Genomic DNA, 25,957 nt, shown 5'->3' with positions numbered 1-25,957 from the left:
CGTTGTACTGTTGTATACATACTGTTGAAGTGTGAAGCTTTATGCTTTGTTTGTTGTATGCTAACTACTCAGTTGTAAGATAACGATATCAAACAAAATCCGAAAAAGTCAGACATCATTGGAACATATTTAAATGTTAAAAATGTTACAAAATTAAAAAAATATATTATTTAAACATTTATTAAATGCTTGTTATTTTGTAATTATTAAAATAATTATTTCGACATGAAAGAGATATTACGATTTTTTTGTCTGTTTGTTTACATGCGTGTAACCTAAAACATCTTTCCAGGAGGGGGCGCCAAACACAAAGCCAGCTTTACTTTCTCTTGTATGGAAGTGATTGGTCATCAGACAATTTACCATGATCACCCGGACACTACGATAATTAAAGACAAGATTTATTTTATGTTAATTGTAATATTGAGCCCGTTCAGCCTCGGTTGTTTTTAAAGTGCTACACAGATAAATGCCTTGCCTTGCTATAGATGAAATGATGGGCTGCTGTATGACTACGTAATATATCAGTCTAACTACTGTGAGGAATACATTAATAAATATTAATTTACATTTGCACAAAATATACGTTGCTGAAATGCTTAGTACGACCTTTTAGTTAAATTCCTCTTGATGAATGCCAGCTTCTTTCCTTCTCTCTATTAATTTTCCAAGGCAGGGGAATTCACAATGAGAGCACAAACAGATTTATATTTATGGCATTCAGCTGACACTTTTATCCAAAGCAACTTACAGTTCTAACAACTGGAGCAATTGAGGGTTAAGGGCTTTGCTGAGGAGCCCAATAGTAGCAACTTGCCAGGGGTGGGGCTTGAACCAGTAACCTTTTAATTATAAGTTAAGGACCTTATTAACCACTAACTACCACTGCTCCAAATAGAGAAATAAAGCAAAGGGAGTGACCGTTATTTAACCTTTTCTTAAAATATAAAGTGCCGTAAATATTATCCGTTCACATGCACTTATTAGCAGGTACCAGTAAATTAAGTAACATGAGCCTTCTGTGGATGTTTTTTAACCATATGCAGTACAATTAAACTAAGCAAATTAAGAGGAGTTCAATCTTTGGAGCAAATTATGGTAATATGAGTTTTCTAAATGTGATGACATTCCTTAAAAGCTATTCTGATGGATTAAATTTGACTTTATCAAATATCAAAAAACAAGTTAGAATTTCTGAAAGTTCATACAATTACTTCTGTCAGTGCTGCGACTGTAAGCACAATAAAATGAGATGCTGGCATGCAAGCAGCTCCACTTTTCCTCCTTTGCTGTGTGTGGTGTGCATTTAGTGTTTTGCTCTGTATTTGGGATCTGGAATCCATTAGGAGAATGTACTCTCACTAAACCTCTCCCCCAGATCTTGATTTTGCATACAGCCTTTTGTGTAGGATATAAACCCCTTTTATTTTTTATGCTGTTTTGGCAAAACCGGTAAATAGAGAACTTTGTGCACTAATTTTATTGTCAACATTCTCTAGGCATTTGCAAGATTATCTACATCATAGGTTATAAATGTAAGACAAAGGCATTCAGACTACAGACTTTTTATTACATATTTTCTCCTCTCCCACCAAAAAATCCTTTCTGAGACCTTTATTTAGATTGTTATAGAAGTCCTCCAGAGGAAGAAAAAGAAATCTTAGAATAAATAAAAGACAAAAAAGATGTGTACAAACACTGTGATATGTTGGGTGATGTGAAAGTGTCTCTGAATAAGAGTGAAGAGGTCAAGGCAGTCCAGTTAGAGGGGGGCAGACACGAGGCCTGCAGGGCCCTGGCCCAGAGTCTGCCCTGCCACGCTGCTCTCCAGGGGCTTGAAGCCCAGTTCTTCCACAGGGATGCCAAAGGCCTTTAGTTTGGCCTCATATGTCCTCAACAAGTCATTGTGAGCCTTTGGGATAAAACAGGTTATTTGGACATCAATGTATATGAAAACCTTCAGACAATCCAGGTTTTGTAGTAATGAAACCACACATAAACCTGTTAATGAAGGACCTCATACCCTATTAATTACCTGGCCATTACAAATGGGAGTTCAAATAGAATAATTATAGTATAACTGGGTGTCCTCAAGAGTGAGTCAAGGCTTTTGAGTGCTTTTCTGATAAAACATTAACTATATTTAACATTTAATAAATTAAAAAACATCTAATTGCATTGTTATGATATAAATTATGATATAAATTAAATACAAGTATGTTCCTTTTTTTATACTATTTTGATTTAAAAAGCATGAAGAATATTCTTGAACCTTATGAAAACATAAAATGATATAAAATAACATATATGCACCATAAGTAACCCCCATGATGTGGATATATCAATATTTGGTCTTAATTTAATCTGTATTTATAGATAAAAGTGATGCAACTGAACAAAAATAATGTAAAACTGGTTTTGGAACCATTTGTTCAACCAAAAATGAACAGAAATACAAGTAAGTACACCCTTGGATCTTATAGCTGGTTTTACCCATTTGGAAACAACTTCAAGTAGGCATTTTTTTTATAACTGTCTACCAGCCTCTTTCATCAACTGGGTGAAAATTTGGCCCATTCCTCTATGCATAAATCTTTCATCTGTGAGCTGACAGGTTTCTTACACATACGACAGTATCTTGATGGGATTTTAAATCAGGGTGGTGACATGGCCATTCCAGAACCCTCCATTTCTTTCTTTTTAACTATTCCTTGGTGGATTTAGTGGAATGTTTAGGGTCATTGTCACTTTACAAGGTTCACTTTCGATTGAGTTTCAATTTTCTGACAAATGGCCTCCCATTATGTTCAAGCACCCTCCAGTACAAAGATTTCATAGTGCTTTCTCTGATGGGGAGCTGCCCAGGCCCTGATGCAGCAGAGCACCCCTAAACCATAACATTCCACCACCTTGCTTTACAATAATCAGGTTCTTTTGGTCAAATGCTATCTTGGATTTTCTCCAATCGTCTTCTTTTGCTTTTATTCAGTCCTGGACTCAGTTTGTCCCAAGCACACTGTTAAAGAAGTCCTGGTCTTTGTTTTAGGAGTTATTTTAGCATACAGCAATCTGATCACTTGCTGGAGCAGCCTGGCCTAGACAAGTTGGCTGTTGTTTGAAATTTTCTCCTATATATGTGATTTTCTGGATAGTGGAATCATTGATTTCCAGTTGTTTGGAGATCTGCCACTTCTACACCAATAGGCATCTATAATCTTTCTGAAGGCCTCAGACAGTTCCTTTGATCTAGGTATGGTGATACCACACACCAACAACAAAGAGCAAACCAAATTAAGTATTTGAGGTTAAAATAAGACTGGTCCCTCCAATAATTACAGAATCTTCTAACGCGATGGTCATCAACCAGTTGATCACAACTGACAGGCCAATCTCCCAGATCTACCATGTCAATCATATCTGCCATATGAGTGATAAAACTGCAGCATTTTTCACATTTATCATTGCTCCGTCCCTCGATATCAGCACTTATTACCTAGTAGAGCTATTCAGTAGAGTTATTACACATATCTCAAATAGAGTGTTTCACTCTCCCTACAAATTTGACTCAAGAAAAAATGGTTTGGGATGGGCCATCAAAAAGACAGCAATATACAACTTTCACTTGGCGTGGGAGAATGAGGTTTTACTCACCATGGTTAAGGACCGAATTATTTGTGTTATAGCCTGTGGAGTGTAGATTTGTCCAGAAGAGCTAAATTAGAGTACCATTACTCAACAATGCATCCGATGTTTAAGGGTACTTATCCAACAAGTTCAGTTTGATCAAAGAAGTTAAAGAGATGAAAGGTTCACTAAACGCTCAAAATCCCCCACCTTTTTTTCTTACCAGATCGCTAGAAACTGGGAAAAAAATACAACTTTTTGTATTACTCACTCAAAGCACAAACATATCAAAAGGTTCACAGATAGAGAAAAGACAAAGGCAGCCACTGCTGCCTCCTGATTCAGGGAGGCTATAGGGACGTGAAGGGAGGCTATAGGGACGTGAAGGGAGGCTATAGGGACGTGAAGGGAGGCTATAGGGACGTGAAGGGAGGCTATAGGGACGTGAAGGTTTTTTTAACGTATCTTACGTCTACAATTTAGATATTTTGTTCACATTTCCAAAGGAAGTCTTATTTTTAAAAAGACTGGTGACTACTTTTCTACTCATTTGCACCGGATCTGAGACACCCATTTTGATTTTATGTATTTGATGTAGCAGAGGTGTACCTTCTTTTTCCACGCAAAATATTGCATTTATGTTCATTTAAATTATATAATGCACTACAAAAATGTAAATGTTTCATGATACTTGTTATATCACCTTTATCTACCAATATTGTTGAAATGAAGATCAGATATATTTATGTTGAATTATTTTGAAAATCCAAAAATCATGTTGAAAGTCCACAACAGTGTAATGTCAAAGCTTTGAGTTGATGTTGAACATACCTTACAAACACGAGCTAGTTCATACTGTAGATCTTTGATAGCAATGTTTTTAGAATCCAACACTTCCTATAAGCAAAAATCAAAAACAGTTCTTCAAAACTCAAATGAGAACTATAATTCTCTCCTCTAACCCAATGGAACCCCAAAAGAATTTCTAGGAATTACAATGTGTAAATTGTATTTTCATTGGATTTCTTATCAGAGAAAAATCTGCTAAAAACTCACTGCTTTTGCTAAGCTCATTTGTAGCACTAATGCAAATTTCATCTATATGTCTCCATAAGAATTTATAATCATGGCTGTGGCTTAGTTCACGCACGATTTGTTTCAGATTCACTCAGGTTTGACTAAGCTGTTGTACCTCAAGCTTGTGAGTGATGACGTTGAGGGCAGAGTGGTCCAAGTTGGAGGCAGAGAGAACCTCATTGAGCTGAGCTTCTTTCTTTTCCAGCGTGTCCGTAAGCACATTCAGCTTTCTCTCAAGAAGCAGATTCTTAAAGCCACTCTTTTGCTGCACCTCCTGGATGGCCTTGGTGAACTTCTGGTACAGTTCATCACGCTCTAGCTGCACCTACGGAACAGGAAATGGCAGTGGACAATCTGAGCAACACACCACGTTAGTCAAGTTTCGGTGAAGCTGACACGTTAATAAAATAACACAAAAGCACAATGACATGTTCCCTGTATAAAAGTGCCAACTAAAAGAACACCAAAATAACGGCACCCATTTCCTGTCAGTGCTCCCGCTCACCTTACTAAATCTCTGCTCAAGTACTTCATGCTCCCATTTCAGGTCTTTTAACTCTTTTTCTGCCACCTTGAGACGTGCTTTGGTTCCCTGACAAAGTGTGTAATGGGCTCATTTAGAAGTTGTATAAAAATGATGACTGTTTTGCCTTCAAGTCCAGAATTAATTGCAAACCTGCTAGACATGCAATATCAATAATTTTTTTTTTTTGTAAAACCTTAAAGTCAAAATTATCATGCAAATATGGAACAACAGAATAATAACAAATGCAGGCATGAAACAGTAATAGTGCTCCAGAGTAAATCTAAAAGAGCCTGTAAAGGTTCTTGCGCATACGGCCAGAGAGGCCTTGTCCTTCTTGTAGTTGGCAAGCTGCCTCTGGAGCTCTGCTACATCATCAGTAGCCTTCTGCAGGGGCTCCGTCAGACGTTTGTTCTGCTGCAGCACCTCAGCCATCTCCTTCTCCAGCCTCTCCTCCTTCCTCTTCATTTCCTCTACTTGCTCCTGCACAGAACCAGAGGGATGGGGAGGGGAGAGCAATCATGAGTCAAGGAGAAAGACATCAGAGAGAAGTGCGAAGCTAGAGAGAACTGAATGGGTGATGGGTTATTATGGCTAACCAAGAAAAAAAAAAATCTGAATACCACAGTACCATGTCAGACAAATTAAATGCTGCTGGACACGTTATTTAAAGCTGACTTGTGAATCAAGCGAGTAAATCTATGTCATATAAGCTTAACCAGCAGTAAAGGATAATTCTTATTACTGTACCTTAAGTGAGCTGATGAGGGCTAGGTTGTTAAGAGTGATATCGTTGTAATAGTTCTTAATATCACTGAAAGCTTTTTCATGGTTTTTCATCACTGTGTTTATCTGAGTGTTCTTCCTTTCCTCTATTTCATGGATTTCAGTCTTGCGCCTCAAGTCTTGCTCCTGACGCTGTGACTGCATTTTTTTCTCATATTTTGCCTCTATTTCTGCAGGACAAGATCAGCATATTTTCTGTGCAAGAGCTGCATAATATAGTCCACATTTCCACATCCAACTCACATTTTTAACTAAAATCATTGGGGTAAAATAACTAAAATCACAGCAAAATGTTAAAATACAATAAGTTATCACATAATGCAGAAATAAATTGAACATTAGGTTTCACAAAATCTCATATAATCAGAGACAGGCACTATTAAGTGTACCTTGTACTTGTCTCTCAAAGTCATTCCTCAGCTTGGTAATTTGCTCATCACGTTTCTGTTAAAAGAAAAGATATTGGTTAACATGACAAAACCATCATTAAAAGACAAAATTCTATTAATGGAGAATGTCAATGGTCATGGGGTGCTAGGAAGCAAACATAATCTTGCACACACCATCTTAAGGCTCTTGATTAGATTCTCATTGGAGAGCTCCTGTTCTTTGATGTCCACTTTCAGATTGCGCATGCCTTTCCGCAGTTCCATCTCCAGTTCAGCTTGCTCTTTTTGCATGAGTTTGGTGGCAACCACTCCTTCAGTCTTCAACTCTACAATGCTGTTTTGGTGCTCATATAGCAAGTGTTTCACCTTCTGTTTGTACACCTGGAAAATAATACACCAAATAAGAGATCTGTCCAGTTAGGAAGGACCTTGCAGGACAATTCAGAGCCACTTCAGTATGTAGCCACAGATTAACGCTCATCATTTGTCCTGATACCTTGATCTCGACTTGATGTCTCTCTTCAGCTTCTTCCATTTCTCTATCCCTGTTCCGTAGATCAGCTTTCTTTTCCTCCAGTTGTCTTTTGGTGATCTCCCAGAAAGTGTGGATCTTATCCCTTTCTAGCTGGAAATAGTTACGCTCTTCTCTCTCTCTGTCCAGCTCCTCACGCAGCCGGACAATGTGCTCCTCCAGCTAATGAAGACGTTTCAACAATGGATCATAACGTGGCATACTAAGCAAATCAACTTTGGCTTACAAAAAAAATGTAAATATAGCAAGCTAGCTACCTCGGTGAATGTTCAGTGATGACCGCTACGTTTAGAGGAATTACTTTACTATCAAGATAGACGATTAGACACAAACGGTAGCTACTTACCTGCTCCTTTGTCATTTCTTCTGTAGAAAGGCCATCGACCACTGTAGGGCTCTTACCCTTGGCAGCCTTTGCGCCCTTCTTTTTTGGAGGCTGAAATATTATAGGTTGAACGTTACTAATCCGTCTTACATTTATCTAGCCTACCTAATTAGATAGCATGAAGTAGGCTTTATTGGCTATCACTAAGCAGTAACCTAGTTAGGTTAACACTAGCTAACCTGGGGTAGGTTAACTGACGCTTGTTATTAAGCTAAAAACGAACACGCTAGCTAGCTAGCATTATCTAAAGTTATATTCATACTTACCATGTTTTTGCTATAGTTAAAATCAGAAATAAAGTTAAAACATATGAAGAAACCACCTACATAACCTATAAGCGTTAAAAATAAATAACTAAATAGGTTAGCTAGGTTAACCAGCTAGTCAGTTCACGTTATCATAAACTGAGATTCTGGTCGCTTGTACACAATATAGCGTCATGGCAACGAAAGCTCAAATATCGCGATACGAGAATTTAAAATCTTGGCAAGAGCTGAGTAACGCAGATTCGCAATAAAAATTTATTGACTCGAAAAAAAGTTACATTATGCATTGTATTATATTGTGCATTAGCTTGTGTGTGCGGATAGATCTGCACAAAGTTTGTTAGACATTCAATCTGATTATTTGTCGAGCCTTTCATTGCCTAAATACATACTATTAGTTAAAGCAGAATGTAACACTGTAACGTAAAACATGAAAAAGAAAACAAGGATAATTAAGACTCCACTGCAAACCAGATTAGCTTTCCATATTTCATTTATAGGCTAAATGTAGTTCGGACTGTCCCCTAGAGGGCAGCTGGAGCCTGTTACTTAGGCTAGTAGGCCTACAATACCTTGAACAATAGAACAATTGCTCCTCTCTTTGTTGATACAAACGTTTCGTATTGTCTTTAGGGCTTACTAGGCACTGTTAAGAGTTTGCCCTTTCCTTTGTAATTACAGACTTTATATCATATAAATGATAAGGATAAGAGGCTAAGAGTTAAAGGTCTGAGGATCTTGGGAATATACAGCTGTGAAACTACTGACCAGCGCTGGGTCTCCCAAAAGGTGTGTAACACAAAGATAATGTTAAATGGTAGTGCAGCTATTACTCTGAACACTCTCTCTGGTTCTCATTTGATGATACTGCCCTTGCAATGCTTTTCAGAAATATGGCTCAGATCACTGAAAATGAAAAATAAATAAATAAATAAAATCTATTTAGAATTTAGAGATAGATATTTCATTGGCAGGTGAAAATAATGTCAACAAACTTTTGCATTGGAAATCAAATATTAATATTTAAATCAATATGAATATTTGAATCAAACATAAATATTTGAGCCATTTGATGTGTTTACTGTGAAACACTGGAAAATAACAATTTGGGTTATCACTGAGGCCTCGGAGGTATTTTGCCTTAGGCTATCTTTTTGCCAACCAAACATAGTCTTGAACAAACAATGTTGGCTGTTTGGCACAATATGCTTGATATGAGCATCCCTATGAATAAGACATTGACCAGTGAAAGTTGGATATATGTAACATAGCATGCCATGAGCTATATTTGCAAGATAGATATCAGGAATTTTAATATGCAAAATAACTTGTTGGCACAGAGATTTCAGGCTACTTGTCATTTTGAAGAGAGTTTGGATTGTCACGCTATAAGGTTTTATGATGATTTGTTTCTCAGTGTGTTGAATGTTACTCAAGTCAAATGTCTCCCCCAAACACAGTTTCACTCCTTTAATACCATCCCACTATTCTAGTACTCAACATATATCCAACACATCTCTGTCCTTTTGAGCCCTCCATGCTCTGCTCAGTCTGGGCACTCAGCCAGTATACACTACATGCTTTTTTCATGTGTGTTTTTCCCTTTTACACCCTTTGTCTCTAGATCTGTTTGCATTCTGCATTCTGCATCAGTTACTATGCACAGCCTACAGAGCAAAGCGGCTACATGATTTGCGGAGTTATCTAGCTCTACCCCTCTCACTCCCCAACTCCCTCCCTCTTCTCGCTGTCACACTCTCCCTCGCTCCCTCTCTTTCTTTGGCAGTGTGGGGGCTCCGATCGCTGAATGACTGGGAGTGTGGTGGAAAGGAGGACCAGCAGGCGTACAGGAGGGGGAGAAAAACGAAGCAGACAAGAGCGTTCCATGCTCATGCTCTGGTGCAAGTCAATGCTCATGCTCTCTCTTTGTCTCTTTGTTTCCTTCTAACCGTATGTACTCTGAGTGCTTCACACCCATGTCGCTGCTGTAGACAGCAGCTTCAGACTCGTGGCTTGCTGGATGGAGGCACAGGGAGGGGCAGGTAGCCCAGGTAAGGACCCTCTCTCCTCCTGACTCATAATGTCTGCTGGATCTTTGCTGAACTTGCTGTCTCTGATGGGTCAAAGGTATAAATAATTGACATTTAGAATTTTGTGTACTCTGGAGCAGATGACTATTTCCTATATTTGTGGGATCTATTTTTAGAATGAGTAGAGGTAAAACTGTGTCAGAAAAGAGAAGATGTAACAATTTTTGCCAGCTTCTCTCACTGCTAGAGAATTTTTCTAGGACATTTGAGATTTCACTGCAACTAGCAATTAGTAGCATCAACACCAAGTGCATTTCTTTAATTAGCAGTGTCATTTGTTTCAGCGGTCTAGTGCCTTGTACAGAATAAAAGCTCTGTCTGACTTGGTTCAATGTCGTGTATTTCTTATCACAGTTTAAAAAATACCTGTTTGAAAATGAACAACAATGAAAACTCTGAAAGTAGTTACATTTTATTGAGTGCTGTTAACCTTGTGTAAAGTGTTGTTTTGGAAGCAGTTACCAAGCTGACAGTGGCCAGTAGGAGGGCTGTTTCAGGGTCAGTCATGCATGAACTTCTGTGGGTCATACAACTGTTTACTTCTGTTTAAAAGGGAACCCTGTCTCAGCCCATTTTACTGTAGCCCACAGTGAATCACAGTGAAGCTAACGCAGATCATATTATTGTGGAGTGCAGAGATTGCCTGAGGCACTAATCCAATCTGACTGTGCAATTTTCTGAGAGGCTGGTAGGGGGAACACATGGAAACAGGTGAAGTCCAAGATTTAATCTTACTGCGCTGCCTTTTTAAATACTCAATGCAGTTTAAGAATAGTCTGCCTTTTTTGTGGGATCATTCAAGTGGACATTGACAAAGTATTTATTATTTTATGGGTTACTACAAATACCTAAACATTTTGAATTGATAGTGCAAAGGATAACAAATCAAATGGGAGTGGAGTTACCTGAGAGACACTCTGTGTATGTAGATTATACATGTAAATCGATACATGTAATAGATGCTGAAAGGTTCCTAAATAATTCTTATTTTTGAATATTAATTTTAAAATGTGAATTGCATCATCTGTGCTCAGCAAGGTCAGTAGAGTGCTCATAAAAAGCTGATATCTGTCTGTAAAGCATCCTTGAGTCTGAAAAAGGCACTATACAAATATAACAACAACAACTACTACTACTACTACTACTACTACTACTACTACTACTACTAATAATAATAATAATAATTATTATTATTATTATTATTATTCAAAAATAACTATTATTATAGTTATTATGGCCTTTAGTGATTGGGATCTGTATACACATCCGCTGTTACATGGAAATTGTAAGACACTGGGATATAAAGCTGAGTTTGGGTGTGGTAAAGACAGAAAGTAAGACCAAGGCCTGCAGAACTATTATTATGGCCCATGAAATTAAACTGTCGGTGAATAGAGTTAGAACAGTGGGGGTGTAAGAACAACATAAAAAGTCATGTGACAAGCACCATGCTAGCAATATGTGATTTTCATATGAAATGTAAAATTTTATATTACTGTTAGTGTTTAAACTCAGCAACAACAAAGGCAAATTTTATATTTAGGCTCCATATGGTAATAACTGCTTACCATGATTTTCGAAAAATAATAGTAATGATGTCAAATTCTCAATAATATTATGTAGTCTGTCTAAAACCATTTTAATAATAACAGTGATGAAAAATATGTATCATTGTTAGAATCCTTTTGAAAGCTACTGCCTTATATGCACGGGTCAGGTAGTGAAGAGTTCTGACTGCCACTTAATCAGAAGACTACAGTGAGGCCCAACTGTCTCAGCTTGTTTTTATTACACCACAAAACAGATCGATCGGGCTGTAGCAGGTCTCAGATCCAGGCTGAAATTGGAATCCATCTTGTTTTATCTGCTCTGGCTCTGTCCTCGGGTCAGCAGTGCTTGTCTTCTGCGCTGAACACAAGATTCATAGTGAGGCATTAGTTTACTCCTGTGAGGGGACTAAAGTCCCTGCTCAAGATTTTAGATATATTTTGCAGCATATAAACTTTAGATATTGGGCCACCCTATATTTAGGATTCCAAGGTGTTTTTGCATGTATGTATCGTTTACAGATCTTTCCAACGAATGGGTGATGAGGCTGTGTGTCAGTGCATCATAGAGACATTAAATACATGCTAATGGACACAAGCTCCCCTGGGAAGAGAGAGTGAGGCCTGTCCAGGCCTCAGGCTGCAGCGAGCGTGCTTTGGACATGCCTGCCCTACACCTCATCTCTAAAGCTCAGTGCAGCAAAACCGCAGAGGTGGTGACAGTTTAGCAGAGAGAGAGAGAGAGAGAGAGAGAGAGAGAGAGAGAGAGAGAGAGAGAGAGAGAGAGAGAGAGAGAGAGAGAGAGAGAGAGAGAGAGAGAGAGAGAGAGAGAGAGAGAGAGAGAGAGAGAGAGAGAGAGAGAGAGAGAGAGAGAGAGAGAGAGAGAGAGAAGGACAATAGAGAAAGAATAACCCAGTGAATTTAACATTTTAGCACTTGTATATCATATATTGTATTCCACCATATTTCATATCATATTTTACATTTTGCTATTGATTAAATGTGGAACTGTAAAAGGACCAGCCTCCCCATAATTCCTGGTAAAGCAGTATAGCTGTATATCTTGCCTAATTAATAAGGCACAAGTTGTGTAAAAAGGTTCCGTGCCAACCTCAATGGTGGAGTAATATTGTATTCAAGGGATCAAGGAGATATGTGATGCAATGATTCAGGGATTATTAATAAACATTCTGTTTTGGTTTTTGAAGGATAATACATGAAAAGAGGATAGCCTCAGAAAGAGAATAGAGATTAAATTAGCCTCAGAAAGAGAATAGAGATTAAATTCTTAAATCGCCCTCCAGCAAAGAATCTGATAGATGCAAGTAACTTATCATGCACAAAAATAAGAGAAGGATTTCTTCTATTAAAACTCAAAGAGTCTTTAACGTCTCTACTCGCTGACACACAGTAGAGAAGGTAGATGTCAAGTAATATTTTAGGTTTCAAAGCCATAATATTACCATATCCTTTCTTGCATACAAATATTTTCCTTTCACCAATGTACCATTACTTTTTTACTATATGTAAATGCATAAAGCCATATAATTATAGTGATACCTTCTAGTTGCTGTACACTAGTTGCAGGAAAATTAAGAATTCCCTGATGATTTGTATGATTCTATAGCAGATCCCAACATAGATGTTCAGAAACTGCTGAAGCCCTCCAGTTCAGGAGAACTCTCCAAAGAGCCATCCCATCATCCCACGGGCGAGGAGGACGGCTTCACTCCTGGACACATCTCAGGCCTGCTGCATGTTGCTGAGAAAAGACGTGAGTGCAAGGGTAAAAATTGGATACAAGGAGGTTTTGTCATGTTGACTTAATGCACATCTTCGCCCTGGTGGATAACAAAAGCCAAACAAGAAATTCATCCGAAGCTGGTCAAATAGGAAATGAAGCAGAGATTCATACTAGTAGTGACTTAGTTTACTACTGTAGGACTGAATCATAATAGATGTTGGAAATTTAAAAATCCCTCAGATTATTAGTGCCTTTATGATCACACAAACTTAATTTTTGCATCAAAATTAGTCTTAGACTATATTGTACTGTCAATGGAATACTCTGACAATCTCTATTTTTCCAGGAGTTGGTCTAATCTGTGTCTAAACAATCTGGTCAAAGGATTTTTTACTGGAAAAGTGAAAAAAAAAGCTCTTTAAGGATGGGTCTCACTAAATAAAGACCAATTATAGTTTAATATTTGTTTAAATGTTTTCCTGCTTGGCAAAATGCAAACATCTACATCAAGACAGATGCTGGGCAAGGAGTCTCTCATTCCAGTAACCAGCTGGAAGTACATTGAATTTTCATGGTTTAACAAGACAAATAAGCAATATTAGAAACACATTTGAACAAGAGCAAACGTGCTATTGCACACTGGAATCCTTGAGTCCAGATGTATGGCTTTATCAGTTACATCAGTGCCTTCCAAAATCCCCTGCGGCTTTACTTAAGAAAGGTATAAGAGAAGAGTTGGTGAGTGGGGCATTCATTAAAGCTAGGCCCAGCTGGGCGGGATTAATCTGAGAAAGAGCCAATGGGCAGCTCTCCTCCCTCCCTCACTGAGCCAGAGGGGCTTGCCTTAAGGCATTGCAGGCTCAAGACAAATTTGTACTCACTGTCCACTATCACTTGTTCCCCATGCCCAGGGCTAAAAAGGGTCCATTGTGTGTACCCAGAAGAAGCACACTCTTTCTCTCTGATACAGAGACCAAAGGAGTGGCTCTTACAAGGCAGCCTTTATCCACTGAGTCTCATAACACACATTCAGGCTAGTAGAGCAAAGCACCCACTGTCTGGTCTCACCCATGACAGACCGGTACCAGCACCTGCCATGTACTGAGGGGGAAGGGGTGCAAAAGAGAAGCCCAGATTTCTCAAAGATTCTATTCTTTAATGTATTTAAACCAGATCTAATGTCAATTTTAACCAAATTCTTTTCAAATTTACCACCAGTATGTGAGTAGCCGAATCTTCAACAGCAACTGAAGCCTGCACAGAAAAGTAGTTTCTATTCAATAATAATAACAAAACCTCTTGACTTCTATGCAGCTCAATACATTGCTAATCATAATTGCAATATTGGCCTAATCAGCAATATGTTGTGAACATCCTAATCAATCATAAACATTCTAGATGAATCTTGGGAGACCAAAAAGCACAAATAATATTGGTTAAAATAATGCAGTTTTTAACACAGGCCTGTCTTTAACCATGTCATGCAATCACAGTATGTAACAATATAGTAGCAGTGGGGTATTTTGGTGCAACCCTACGACAAGTTTATTGAGGTTTATATAACATGTTGTACTGGTATTTACTACAAATAAAATGAGCAATGATACATACAGTGTGTTAATAACTTAGATGAAGTTGCAAAGTGTTCATTTAAAGTAATTTTAAATTGCATATATTTGCTTTCCATTACCCGAACGTGCGGTTTTCACTGGTTTTCAGAACCAGGTGTGCTGGGGAGACTGAGTATTGGAACTGATGCACCCTCTTTTGTGGGACCGTTTTTGATCTGCAAATGATCACTCAGGTCTGCTTGGCGGCCCCTCACTAACTCGTCCTCTGCCTCCTTTCCTGACTACTGACTGGCTGCTCCTCTGCAGGGTACTGTGGTGTAAAGTTACAGCCAGCGACTCCCAGTGAGCCAACCAAAGCCTAGCCAGCCGGGCACAGTACTCTCCCTGTAGGAGTCTACTCCCCCACACTCCCCCTTTATTTTCCCCATCTTCTCTGTCTCATTAGCAGTATATACTCCAAAGCTGCATGCCTTAAACAGCTCCTTTCTGTCTGAAGCAGACTTGCACAGAGGCCGTGAGGTTGCGTAAGAGGATGCGCAACAGCAGTGCTTTTCACTGAGGCAGACAGCTGTTTTGTCATAACAGAAGAGAAAATGCACAAACAGAGCACAAGAGAATCAAATTACTGTCTGCAAAAAGAAAATATATTCTTACATCCAAGATTTGTCAAAATGGTGCACATCTTAAATATATGTAAAAAAATGAAAAAATAAAAAAATAAAAAAATACATTTTGGAGTAGCAAAGAAGAGACTACTAAGATACTGAAAAGATGTCTCTAACAGGTACAGTAGTAAAGGTATGCAAATTTTGTCAACTTCAGCCTGTCTAAAAGTTCTTATTTACTAACAGAGAAAACCACAAGGCATGGCTCACAAAGAGGTGTGTGAGCAATGTGAGCTCACATTCAAACAAATGTGCACTCTTTTGTTCTGTTTTTACTAATAATTTTCTGGGAGCAGCCTCCATTCCCCACAGACCTTTGCTGGGAGGTAAAATGTGTTACTGATCAATTATTCAAGGAGAGGCAGCAGTGGGTGGAAAGGGGTGGGGGGCTTGCTGTGAAATAAAATAAACACTTGGGTGAAAAAAAAAAGCAATATCGTTTTTAAATGTGTAAGATAAGAAATAATACTCTCTTTAAACCTAGTTTTAAAATGCAATTCACGGGCTACGTTTTTATTCTTCGTTCTTGTCTGGTCTTGTCTTGATCTTTTTGTTGCTCCTCTTCCCACTGTTCTTCCTCTCAGGGAGGCTTAGTGAGAGACAGCCGTGGGCGGGTCTCCTGGGAGATCTCATCTAAGGGGTGTATCTCTCTCTCTTGCTTTTTCTCTGTGCACACACATACATGCACGCACGCACAGGCACCCCCTGCACACAAAGGTGTAGACCAATATGAGGAGTCTCTGCTTCCACATTCTAAGAATTCCCTGTTCCTAAAGTGTAAACACTGTGAAATGATTACTGTGTTGTTAGATGGTAAAAGCACAGGCATGATCTCTGAGCTAAGGGTTTGTGTCTCCTGCAGGCTATCAGATATCAGATATGCTTGTGTTGCAGGTTATGTTTATTGCATGGGTCAGGGACACTTCGCCGTTTTAGTTGAATCTGACAATAAAGAAACATTACTTAAAATATCACGTTACAGTAATGGATATCTACTTCTCATTGATTTTTAGGCTAACATAAATGTTGCTGAAATGTCTTCATTTAGATGTGATAAAACCAGGAGCTCTCTCCTCTCTCTGCGTCTCTCGCCATGGTCCCATACATGTTCAACCATGTTCAACCATGAGTTTTACATTACTACTACTGCTCAGTGTAGCCTGATCGCCTTTTAAAAGTGTGGCTGGAAAAAAAAAAAAAGAACACCTTGATCCTCAGCTGACATGGCTGCTAAGTTCCTACAATGTCATAACCACAATGGGGAATTCGTTAAATACAGAACTACAGCACTGATGAGGCAACAGGACCAGGTCGCTAGCAGATGACCGAATATGGCCTGTCTGACTCCTTCTCATTTTCATATTTATTACCATAATGGCAATCTGCCCCGAGGTCTGCCTGGCAGCCAGCTACTCTCCAGTGTCATCTAATCAAATAGCTAGACCTTGACTGGGCCAGACGCCTCATGCAGAATGTTTTGTTGCTAGCTTATATATGTATATATGCGCATGTTACTGGATGCAGGCGGGTCCCTCAGCAACAAAAAGGCTGCATGAAAGGCCGTGACCCCTTTTCAATCTCTGATTCCAGGGGGTGAACAATTATTAGGATACCTCAGACAACGGTGACCTGTCGCCGTCCTCCTGTATTTACCCATGCACAGCTGAAAAGCTCCTTATAAGGCTTTAAAGTATATTATGCAGAAAGGAGCTCACCTACTGTGCTGTACAACGGTGGCAAGGACAACAATGAAAAGCCTCCCATTTGATGCTTTGAAGATTTAGCTGCAACCACTAGAAGTGTAATGGCCTGTGTAATGGACTGTTTATGTCAGTATAGTCTCCCTGCTCTGGAAATGTTATTTCATGATGACCAACCTGCTGTCGGCGCTGTTCTCGTGTGATCAAATGTTTTTTTTTAATTTAAATCACTCTTAGCAGAATCGCTGTTATATAGTCTTTTTGATTGAATTAAGATAGCAAATTTTATCAAAGAAAAGATTTGTTGCCCTTTTTTTATCATCTCAATCAAGAAATGTTTTTATTTGCATTACATGTGAGTTGGATTTATGGTGTGTTAAAGTCCTGGACACTGCTCAAACTCTTTTGTTCTAGGAATTCTTTTAACACTGCCCCTCTCTTATAGAATCATTTTGTCTTGTTTAAAGGGTCATTGATTTTTAATCAATGCTACCGCTATATTTAACAGAGCCATGCTGAGCGGGATAAGCCTTCAGCGCAGTAATAGATGAGTCCAGAAATAAAGGCTCTCATTCAACCTTTGACTACAACAGGCAAAAGAGAAGAGCCTTATTAATAACGAAATATGCCTTTCATAGGATTCATAGGAAATATGCTTTTCATAGGATATAGCACACATGCCTCACAGTGAAAAGCATTCCAGAGCTATTCCAAAGGAACAAACAAAGGGCAATAAAGACATACATCTACATCTGTGTTTTCTCTCTAATTAGGCTACACTGCTCTTCTGGGCATCCAGTGCTCATATACAAAGTGTGTCCTATGAATGCAGTTTCAAAGTCCAGTAAACGACTCATTTATCTTGCCAGAATTTCTCCCCTTCTCATGTAAAATGGGCCATACTTACTTTATGAAGAGCTTGCATAAGCTTTATTCTAAACAGTCAGAAAACGTTTGCCCCTCCTACACACTCTGCATTCCTGCTTGCTCGCCTTCTTTGAGTCTGACCAGCCCAGCTAGCTAGCGAGTGAAAGTCTTAGCCAAATATACATATCCATATGCGTAATTTTTATACATATGGAACAATATACTATAGTGATTCACTTGGAATAACAGACGCTATACAGTCTTTAATTTGATTTTATTGAACACACTGACTCACTCATATTTGGGCATCTCAATAATGAGTTAACTCTAAATGTACTAAAACATTAAAACCTTCCATTTTTAACTTTGCTAAATGCTTAACAAACTTTATGATACAAACATTTTTAATATTTCATTCCCTGGTTCTTGAAATCACACACAAACATAAGCAAAATGAACAGAGTAAAAGAAGATTGAAAATGCATTAAAAACAGCCCATTTACACAGTATATAGTACATGACCCCGCTCAGATGGGCTGACTCTATAGTTGGCTGCAAGCATGATGCGTCTCTTTGGCTACTATCACTGTTCAGCTCTTTGCGGACCAGCCTGTTGAGGTGTAGGTGTGGCATGACAGAAGGAGACCAGCCAGGAGAACAGAGACGAGTCAGCCTCGATATGAGTCAGTAAAAGAGCAAGAGGAAGGAGGGACAGCAGGAGAGTGTGGGAGAGGCACAGAAGAAAAGGTGGGAAGAGCCAGACATGTTTGGATGCAAGTCATCCTCCAAAAAAGCAACAGCTAACACTTTAAAACCTTCCCCGCTTAATGAAGTGTATAACAAAAGAATGATTCGTCATATAGCCGGGAGCAGAGCGGAGCGGAGTATTGTCCTGATTAACCATCACCAGACACCCAGCTTGGGTGTCGTGCTCTTCAGTGCCCAGAGCCATACTTTAATGATTTGGGAGATGCTGTTTCAGACTAAACATAAAAAAAGAACGAGCATATTTCAAAATCTGTTTAAAAACGATTTGCCTATTTCACCTCCATTTTAGAAAAACAAACTTTACTAAGAGCATGCATCTGAGTGCCAGGGACCATTTTCTAATCTGCAGCGGCTGTGGATTTTTGCAGAGCCCTTGAGCAGTGTGTCCTCCCTGGAGGTACACTTTGATCTTCTGGATCTGACGGAGCTCACGGACATGTCTGACCAGGAGCTGGCTGAAGTCTTCGTTGATTCAGATGAAGAGAACCACAATGAGTCATTTGCAGGTGAGTGTGAGTCTCTCTCTGCATGCTGCTCCCAAGCTTTCTACCAAACAGGAAACTTCATCTGTGGGTAACACTAACAGATGTTTGGGAGGACAATCAAAGTTTAAAAAAAAATAATTAGCAGTGTCTGCAAGGTGACTAATGACTAATGTCATTCATTTGATTTAAGAGAATACTGAGAAATCAAAGTGAGATCTGCTTTTAGACATAAAAATACAAAGGGAAAATCTTCATGTGTGCAGAACATTTGATGGACACAGGTTTGAGTGGTCAGTGCTACAGTAGCCGTATGGACCCTGGCTGTGATCTGTAGTTAGTGTGTTAGGTAGGCATTTAGACCACAAGGTCTTCACTTCAGACACCAGAGGCGGACTGTTTATAAACAAAGCACTATCCTAACTATGGCACAAAGATTTCATAATCTCCATCGGTAATCACCTGTAAATTAGACAGTAGTAGTCAGATCATCCATACAGCACTAAATTTCCATGGTATTAATTTTCTAGGGTAGAAGAAAATGGCAAACATCGGTTGCTCTACCCCAGCCAAGGATTAATGATGTTAAGATCAGTCTATATCTTTTATATTAAAACAGATTAAAATTAATCCAATTATCTGATCAGGATGGAAAGTATCTTTGTTAAAGGCACTTTTGTTATTGGATTTGTAAGATTTGTATTTTCTTAATTACTGTAAAATAATATTCTCAACTTCTCAGCTAATTTTTCTATTAACTATTGACTACTTCCCTTCAAAATATTACAGCTACTTTTTGTCAGCATTTCACTGACAGAACAGTTTATGAAAATCACAGTTTCACTGATCACTATCACACATTAACTTTAGAATCAAATTTGATAATCCATTTTAGACCAGATACAATATGAGCTTGTAGAGCAGGAAAAAAAAAATCACATCTAACAGAAAATTGCTTATTTTATCTTAAGTAACAGCAAACCACTTGATATCAAATTCAAGTCTAACTTCTTATAAAAGGACATGTTACACCTAGCAAAAAAGAAGCAAAATGCCTCTGCCAGGAACTATAAAGCATTGTCTAATTTTAAACAATAAGATGAGCTTACTACTCAAGACTTCTATATCAGGGCCTGGTGCCAGGACCCTAAGAAATGTCCTAGGAGCTATAAAAAGTCAAATACTTCCCATGTCATTGAGCAAAGTCACTCAGTATCACTATGAGAGAATGTAGCCACACACTCCCCACTTTTCACAGGCAGTATTGGATTGCATATAAACAGCGCAGAGAATAGCTCTTTGTCCAGTACAGTGTGTGATTGTATGTGAGAATATGTAGTCAAATGTGTGTCACTCCAGTGGCACTGTGTGTGTCTTGACACACACTGCTGTCACGCGATTTCACCCTGGCTCCCTCTGGCTTCCGATTCAGTGTCAAGTGCCACCCCTTAATCATCGCTTCTTTTAATAGACTTACTATTAGAGGAAAAACACTGTTTGTAAACCTGTGTAGTGCACACTGAACTGTACAAAACGAATTATTACCCTGAGCAATATGGTTAGCATACATTAGGATTACATGCATATGACTTTATTTAAAAGTTATGTACCCCCAGCTGCCTTAACTACAAGTGGTGCCATCTACACTAGTGCCCAAAATGGCCATAAAAGCTACTGTTGTGTGCAACCAGACAGAAAATCTAAAACTCCCATAGGCTGCTACATGCAGTTTGCTTGCTACTGATAGTGAACTTATTCTACTTATTCTATGTAACCTGTTTGTAGTAGAGAAATGAGCACCATTCTGCACTACTGGTGATAAATGGAAGTGGCATTGGTGGCCTGGGATGGTGATGGAGGGGCATATAATGGGAAAAAGCAGACTGACAGACACATTTACAGTACTGGGGGCTCTTTGAGATGGGATTTTAATCTCACTTAGTTATACAGTATGCTCAAACCCCCATTAGCCATGCATCTCTTCTCAGCCTCTGGCAACTCTCCAACATTAGCATAGCATTAGCATATATTGGGCAATATAATGAGATACTGAGGTACACTATATATTTTTATGCACCTTTCTAAAACGCGACAATCATCGTGGTACTAATTGAGCTGCAGTATTTTTGGGCTCGGTAGTCCAGTGCAAAGTGCCTTTCCTAAAGAGTCAAGTTTGCATGTTGCACTTGGTGCATTCCTTCTCATTGCCCTGTGAGTTATGGTCACCATTAGCCATCTGGGAGTCCTGGCACTATCTGCATTCCTCTCTATTCATCTCCGTGCATAAACCCAAGCCCTTTCCCTGCAGACTAAACAAAGGACTTTGCACTAATGCACCATGTTTCCTTACTCCACAAGAGGCCAGATGTGTCCATAATGAGGCTGTTCAAATGTGCCTGCTCCTGCCTGCACAGGTGCCCCAGCAGAACTATGGGAGAAGGAATTGGAGGTGGAGGCAGGCTGTGAAAGCCAAAGCCACCTCCTCACGGGCAGCCTAGCGCTTCACATGATGTTTCAGAACAGTGACAGTCTGGCAGGTCATTGTCTAATCTGTTGTTTGGTAAATGGCCATTTTTTTTGCATGTTTTATTTGGGGTGACTATGGCTAATGTTTTTAGTGGAGAGACTGAGAGAGTCTAAAGGAAAACTGCAGGCTTCTTGCAGCTCAGCTTCTCTCGGCAGGACATGTATGAGGCAGTGGTCCAGATTCGGGACCAGAACACTGTGGATGGGTGTGAGTGTGACCTTGTCTAGGACACACCACACACAGAGCCATGTGCAACCACACCAACCCTCCAGCCGAGCACCGCCGGCCTCAAGCTGTTCAGCAGCTGTTTAGCTCTTCCATCTATCTGAGCTTGCTACTTTATACTGGCCTTATATACCTGATTGCCCAACACTGTACTTCCATGCATATGACTTTTCTTTGAAGGAAAAAAAATTTTCACCTGCATATACCACACCTTTACTTGTACCACATCACCCTGATATTGTGAATTAAAACAAATCAGAAAGTATAACTATTCAGGCTTGCTTCAAAGTGTGGTGGTCAGACATTGGAGAGTAGGTGCTCTCAGGCCTTATCCAAATTCTACTGCACTTCACATTAAATCTGTACTGACACCAATGAGGAACTCATGGTAGCTGGAATCTAGACTGGTGTGAACGAATGTTTTCCTTGTGCCAGCCATGTCCCTTATACTCAGCTTAAGTCTCAGATCTCAGCCAAGTGAGTTCAGCTGTTGTTACACATCTGTTGAATTTCGGTAGCGACAAACCATCTTATCATCAGCATCTAAAGAGCAATCAGGGTTGTTCTTGATGGCTGCCAGATCCTCAGCAGAAATCCTTCCTCGCACGCTTGAGGTGGAGCTGAAGGCTGTTTGGCAGATACAGGCAGGGCAGAGGAGACCATTCGCATTCCACCGTGCTTCTGGTGTGAATCAGGGGCAGAGGGACTCAGTAGGCTCTTTCCAGGAACCCCCCCCCCCCCATGCATCATTCCTTCACAGTTTCTCTTTAGTTTTCTTTCTTCCTCACGTTCTTCCATTTGGGTTGTCACAATAAATGTTACACGAATTTAGATCTAGCGCTCTATTTGAGTAAACTTTGCTTTAAAAATGTTGAGAAATATTAATGCTTGTAATGCAACAACTAAATAAACAAGCAAATAAAAATTAAATCATTTGAAAAATAATCAAAATTTGTATTTTAAATATAGCACTAATTAGCACTAATATGGCACTAATTCTGTCGCAAGTGACCTTCAAGCTTGCAAATGCTGACATGTCCTGCATAATTCTGAATGACTGCTGAGGAATTCAGAGTGCATGCTGATGTATAGCTGCAGAAGGGATAGGAAGAGGCAAAGAGGAGAAAAAAGTAAGAGGTTGACTCTCTGTATGAGACCTGGCCACTCCCACATCCATATTTATTAGATGTCAAATATCACAAGAGCAGAGTGTACTTGAAACTGGGCTGATTTGAATTCAACGCGTTGTCTGATCAACCGTCACCTGCCCAAGAATTCAACAGTATGAAAGCCTGAGATGAAAGAATATGTTACTCTCAAATCTTTTCCTAAGAAAACACAATAAACACATAAGCTTGTATTTCTATGTATTATGTTAGCATCTTTTAGGAAAGTAGTGCTGACTGTGTGAAACACAGTTTTTATTAACAGCCAGGTTTTATCCCATAAACTTCACCAAAATCAATAGCTTGGTGATGTTCTGGCTGCCAGAGTATGGCCTATGACAAAGAAATACAGCATTATGTAATTACATGGTGATTTATAGCACCATTCACTTAGAGTTTATTGGTGTGGTTTTTTTTGTTTTTTTAATTTTAGTTACAAAACGCAGCTGAACCCAGTTGGCATGCTTTGCAGTTACATTAGTCAAATTGCATTTGTATGGGGTCACTTTCTTCTGCTTCACTATGAATGAACACTAGAAATAGAACTGAATTTAGACCAGTCTTTGGTTAAAAGAATATACAGAAGCTTATCACTGAAATCATTTTCAAGTCTGAGACTGAGATTTCCCCAGTACACAGTGCCATCTTATGGTTACAAAATGCCACAACCTTTCCATTGCAAATAGGAGCCGTAGCTCAGCTGATAGAATGATGGCAGTGGGAAATAATTAAAAATTAGTTGTAATAAATAGGAATTAGGGATAATAAACACAACAGAGTACAGTCAACCAAAAACGTGCCACAATCCTTGCAGTCTGAAGTGTTACATACAAAGTATTGACCTCGATACCCTTGTAACATTGTTCACTTTGACAGAACACATCCCTAAATTTATAGAGTTTAATATTCTAAGAGGAGTTTGGTATCCAGAGGCTGGAGCACTCTTGGTCAAAGGAGAAAGTGGCACAAAAAAGAATAAACTTCCAGCAGTTTACTTTTACTTGTCCAGTCACACGCTCACCATTACTTTGCCACAACACTTCCAATGTTTGCTCTTCATCTTATGACCATTAAAGAAACCCCATTCATAAAGCAGAAAGACAATAGTCAGATATGAGAATCATTTCTATAAATCTCAAACTTTATACTACTGGAATGAAACACTGCAATATAATCAAATAAGTGCATGATTTGCAACTACTGGAATATAAAAGTTTAATTTTAAATTTAGAGCATCTTACACCATCATATTTTTAGGCACAAAGTCACAAATAATCTAGGAACTCACTAAAGAAGGAGCACAGTTTTTCTGTTTCACCAAACACACTGACATGTGGCAGACTTCAGAAACAACTAACTGAGTGAAGAAACTGAAATAGAAAAGTCACAAAAAACAGAAAGACAGTAGAAGAATGTGTGGGTGAGAAAAAGAGAGAGAGTGAAAAAAATTTTCCTGACATGCATGAACTGTAGAAATCTTTCCCTCAGAAGAGCTGACAGGTGCTTTCTCCCCATCTGCAGTCCTCAAATAACCAGGCTGTGACAGACAGATCAGTCGTGTGTGTAGTATTAGGAAGAGACCTGGAGCCTGGCACTCCCCTCCCACATCCCTTCAAACAGAGACAGTACAAAGGTGAGATTGGAGCTGGAACACAAGCCCTCTGACCTCTGACTGCATGTGTGTGTTAGCAGGCCACCGCAGCCACCACCCACCTCTGCAGAGGGGCGGCTACATGCGCTCTCCCTCCTGGACACGGTGCGGCAAGGCTGAGCAGCAGCGCGACAGGAAGCACCACAGCGACTCGGAGAGCACCCAAAGCTACCGCACGCCCAAGCAGCCCTGAGAGCACTACTCCGCACTAGGATGGATCAAACAGACCCGAGAAACACACCCAACACTTCTGCCTGATATCAGGGACACACGCACACACACACACACGCACACGCACACACACACGCACACACACACACGCACGCACACACACACACGCACACACACACACACACACACACACACACAGCTGCATTTGAATAATATAGAGCCACGGTGCAAAAGACACTAACATGTGCTCCCACTCGATATCTGTTATGTGGAGAAGAACTGTCATGTAGGCACTAGTGGAGCAATACAGACTCATACATGTCTCTCCATATCCATATTGTTAGACATTTTACTTCTCAAGGGCTTCCTGTCAATTGGACTCTATGGAGATGAGTTTGGAAGGCCTCTCTGATTTATAGAGAATTCAGTCCAAAAGATAATCTGGAATATAGAGCTCTATATGATGCAATGAGAGAGAAGCACTGAGTAAACGAGAGGAAAGTACAGACGAATAGAGCTGGGATGCTGCAGCATAGGTCTTCTGGGTTGGAAGAGCAGGTCAAAAGTTGACTGCCATGTAATTTGTTGCCTTTAAAAGTAACAAGGTAAACTGTCATAGATTATAGACTGTGAAAGGGAATGCAAGAACACACTATTAGCAAGGCAGAGGAGCTATTAGAGTGGTCCCTCAAGAGCGGTAAGACACACCCACATCCATGCCCAAGATTTTCAACAAACCTTTTTTTAACCAACACTGCATACTCCATAAATAGTAGTTGTTCAAAAACAAATGTAAAGTGAAATGGTTACAAAAATACTAGTTTCCAGTGACTGAAATTGTCCATGAAAATGTTCTGTGATGTAACGTTTTATTTAATTTGCTTTTTAATTAAAAGCCCTTTTAATTTCAGCCCTACACAATGAGAGTCATGTAAGTGGAGCTATTCTTTAGTTAAGGTCTTACCAATAACAGGTTTTAGGATTTCTTTTATAAAGGGATATTTCAGTATAAAGGCTTTTTGACAGCCTAGCCAATACCAGGGGAGAAAAACACTGTGCAAAACACTGAACTAATAAACATTACATAAGGTTAGCAAAGAAACAACGTTTGGCTTAACAAGATAAACTAAGCTGTTTTCACATTAGTACAGGGGACTCTTTACACTGACCTGAAACAATGCAGTATGTATTATGTTAATCT

At 39.3% G+C, this 25,957-nt stretch overlaps 2 protein-coding genes across 7 annotated transcripts; one reads left to right on the top strand and one right to left on the bottom strand.

The window, feature by feature from the left end:
• Positions 1–1,549: 1,549 nt before the first annotated feature.
• On the bottom strand, positions 1,550–7,733 carry gas8 (growth arrest-specific 8). Of its 2 annotated transcripts, XM_026999445.2 has the most exons (11): positions 7,583–7,733; positions 7,278–7,367; positions 6,896–7,093; positions 6,574–6,780; positions 6,400–6,454; positions 5,975–6,180; positions 5,540–5,707; positions 5,207–5,293; positions 4,817–5,026; positions 4,456–4,521; positions 1,550–1,912 (listed from the first exon to the last, which is right to left on the bottom strand). In XM_026999445.2, the coding sequence occupies exons 1-11, from the start codon at positions 7,583–7,585 to the stop codon at positions 1,763–1,765; spliced, it is 1,440 nt and encodes a 479-aa protein (XP_026855246.2). In that variant the 5' UTR covers positions 7,586–7,733; the 3' UTR covers positions 1,550–1,762. The 2 variants fall into 2 exon arrangements, with proteins under 2 accessions (XP_026855246.2, XP_026855247.2); XM_026999446.2 differs by lacking the exon at positions 5,207–5,293.
• A 1,565-nt stretch (positions 7,734–9,298) lies between these two features.
• On the top strand, positions 9,299–25,672 carry LOC113570876 (dysbindin domain-containing protein 1). 5 transcript variants are annotated; one of them, XM_026999571.2, is made up of 4 exons: positions 9,299–9,633; positions 12,850–12,993; positions 18,903–19,040; positions 24,627–25,672. In XM_026999571.2, exons 1-4 carry the CDS (start codon positions 9,603–9,605, stop codon positions 24,776–24,778), a joined length of 465 nt encoding a protein of 154 aa, XP_026855372.2. In that variant the 5' UTR covers positions 9,299–9,602; the 3' UTR covers positions 24,779–25,672. The 5 variants fall into 5 exon arrangements, with proteins under 5 accessions (XP_026855372.2, XP_026855371.2, XP_026855370.2 ...); XM_026999570.2 differs by having other exon boundaries at positions 9,301–9,633; positions 24,624–25,672; XM_026999569.2 differs by having other exon boundaries at positions 9,303–9,633; positions 12,847–12,993.
• The last annotated feature ends 285 nt before the right edge of the window (positions 25,673–25,957 follow it).

The sequence above is a fragment of the Electrophorus electricus genome, chromosome 4 (genome assembly GCF_013358815.1).
Source record: "Electrophorus electricus isolate fEleEle1 chromosome 4, fEleEle1.pri, whole genome shotgun sequence".
Taxonomy (NCBI): Eukaryota; Metazoa; Chordata; class Actinopteri; order Gymnotiformes; family Gymnotidae; genus Electrophorus; species Electrophorus electricus.
This window is presented reverse-complemented; position numbering and strand designations above follow the sequence as displayed.

Excerpts from the sequence above, each read along its gene's own strand:
- gas8 (XM_026999445.2), bottom strand. Across the intron at positions 6,781-6,895 it reads GACATCAAGTCGAGATCAAG|GTGTACAAACAGAAGGTGAA; the intron begins GTATCAGGACAA and ends ATTATTTTCCAG. Across the intron at positions 6,181-6,399 it reads CTTTGAGAGACAAGTACAAG|AAATAGAGGCAAAATATGAG; the intron begins GTACACTTAATA and ends CTTGTCCTGCAG.
- LOC113570876 (XM_026999567.2), top strand. The coding sequence starts at position 9,603 with ATGGAGGCACAGGGAGGGGCAGGTAGCCCAG. Across the intron at positions 9,634-12,846 it reads GGGAGGGGCAGGTAGCCCAG|CAGATCCCAACATAGATGTT; the intron begins GTAAGGACCCTC and ends ATGATTCTATAG. Across the intron at positions 12,994-18,902 it reads GCATGTTGCTGAGAAAAGAC|AGCCCTTGAGCAGTGTGTCC; the intron begins GTGAGTGCAAGG and ends GGATTTTTGCAG.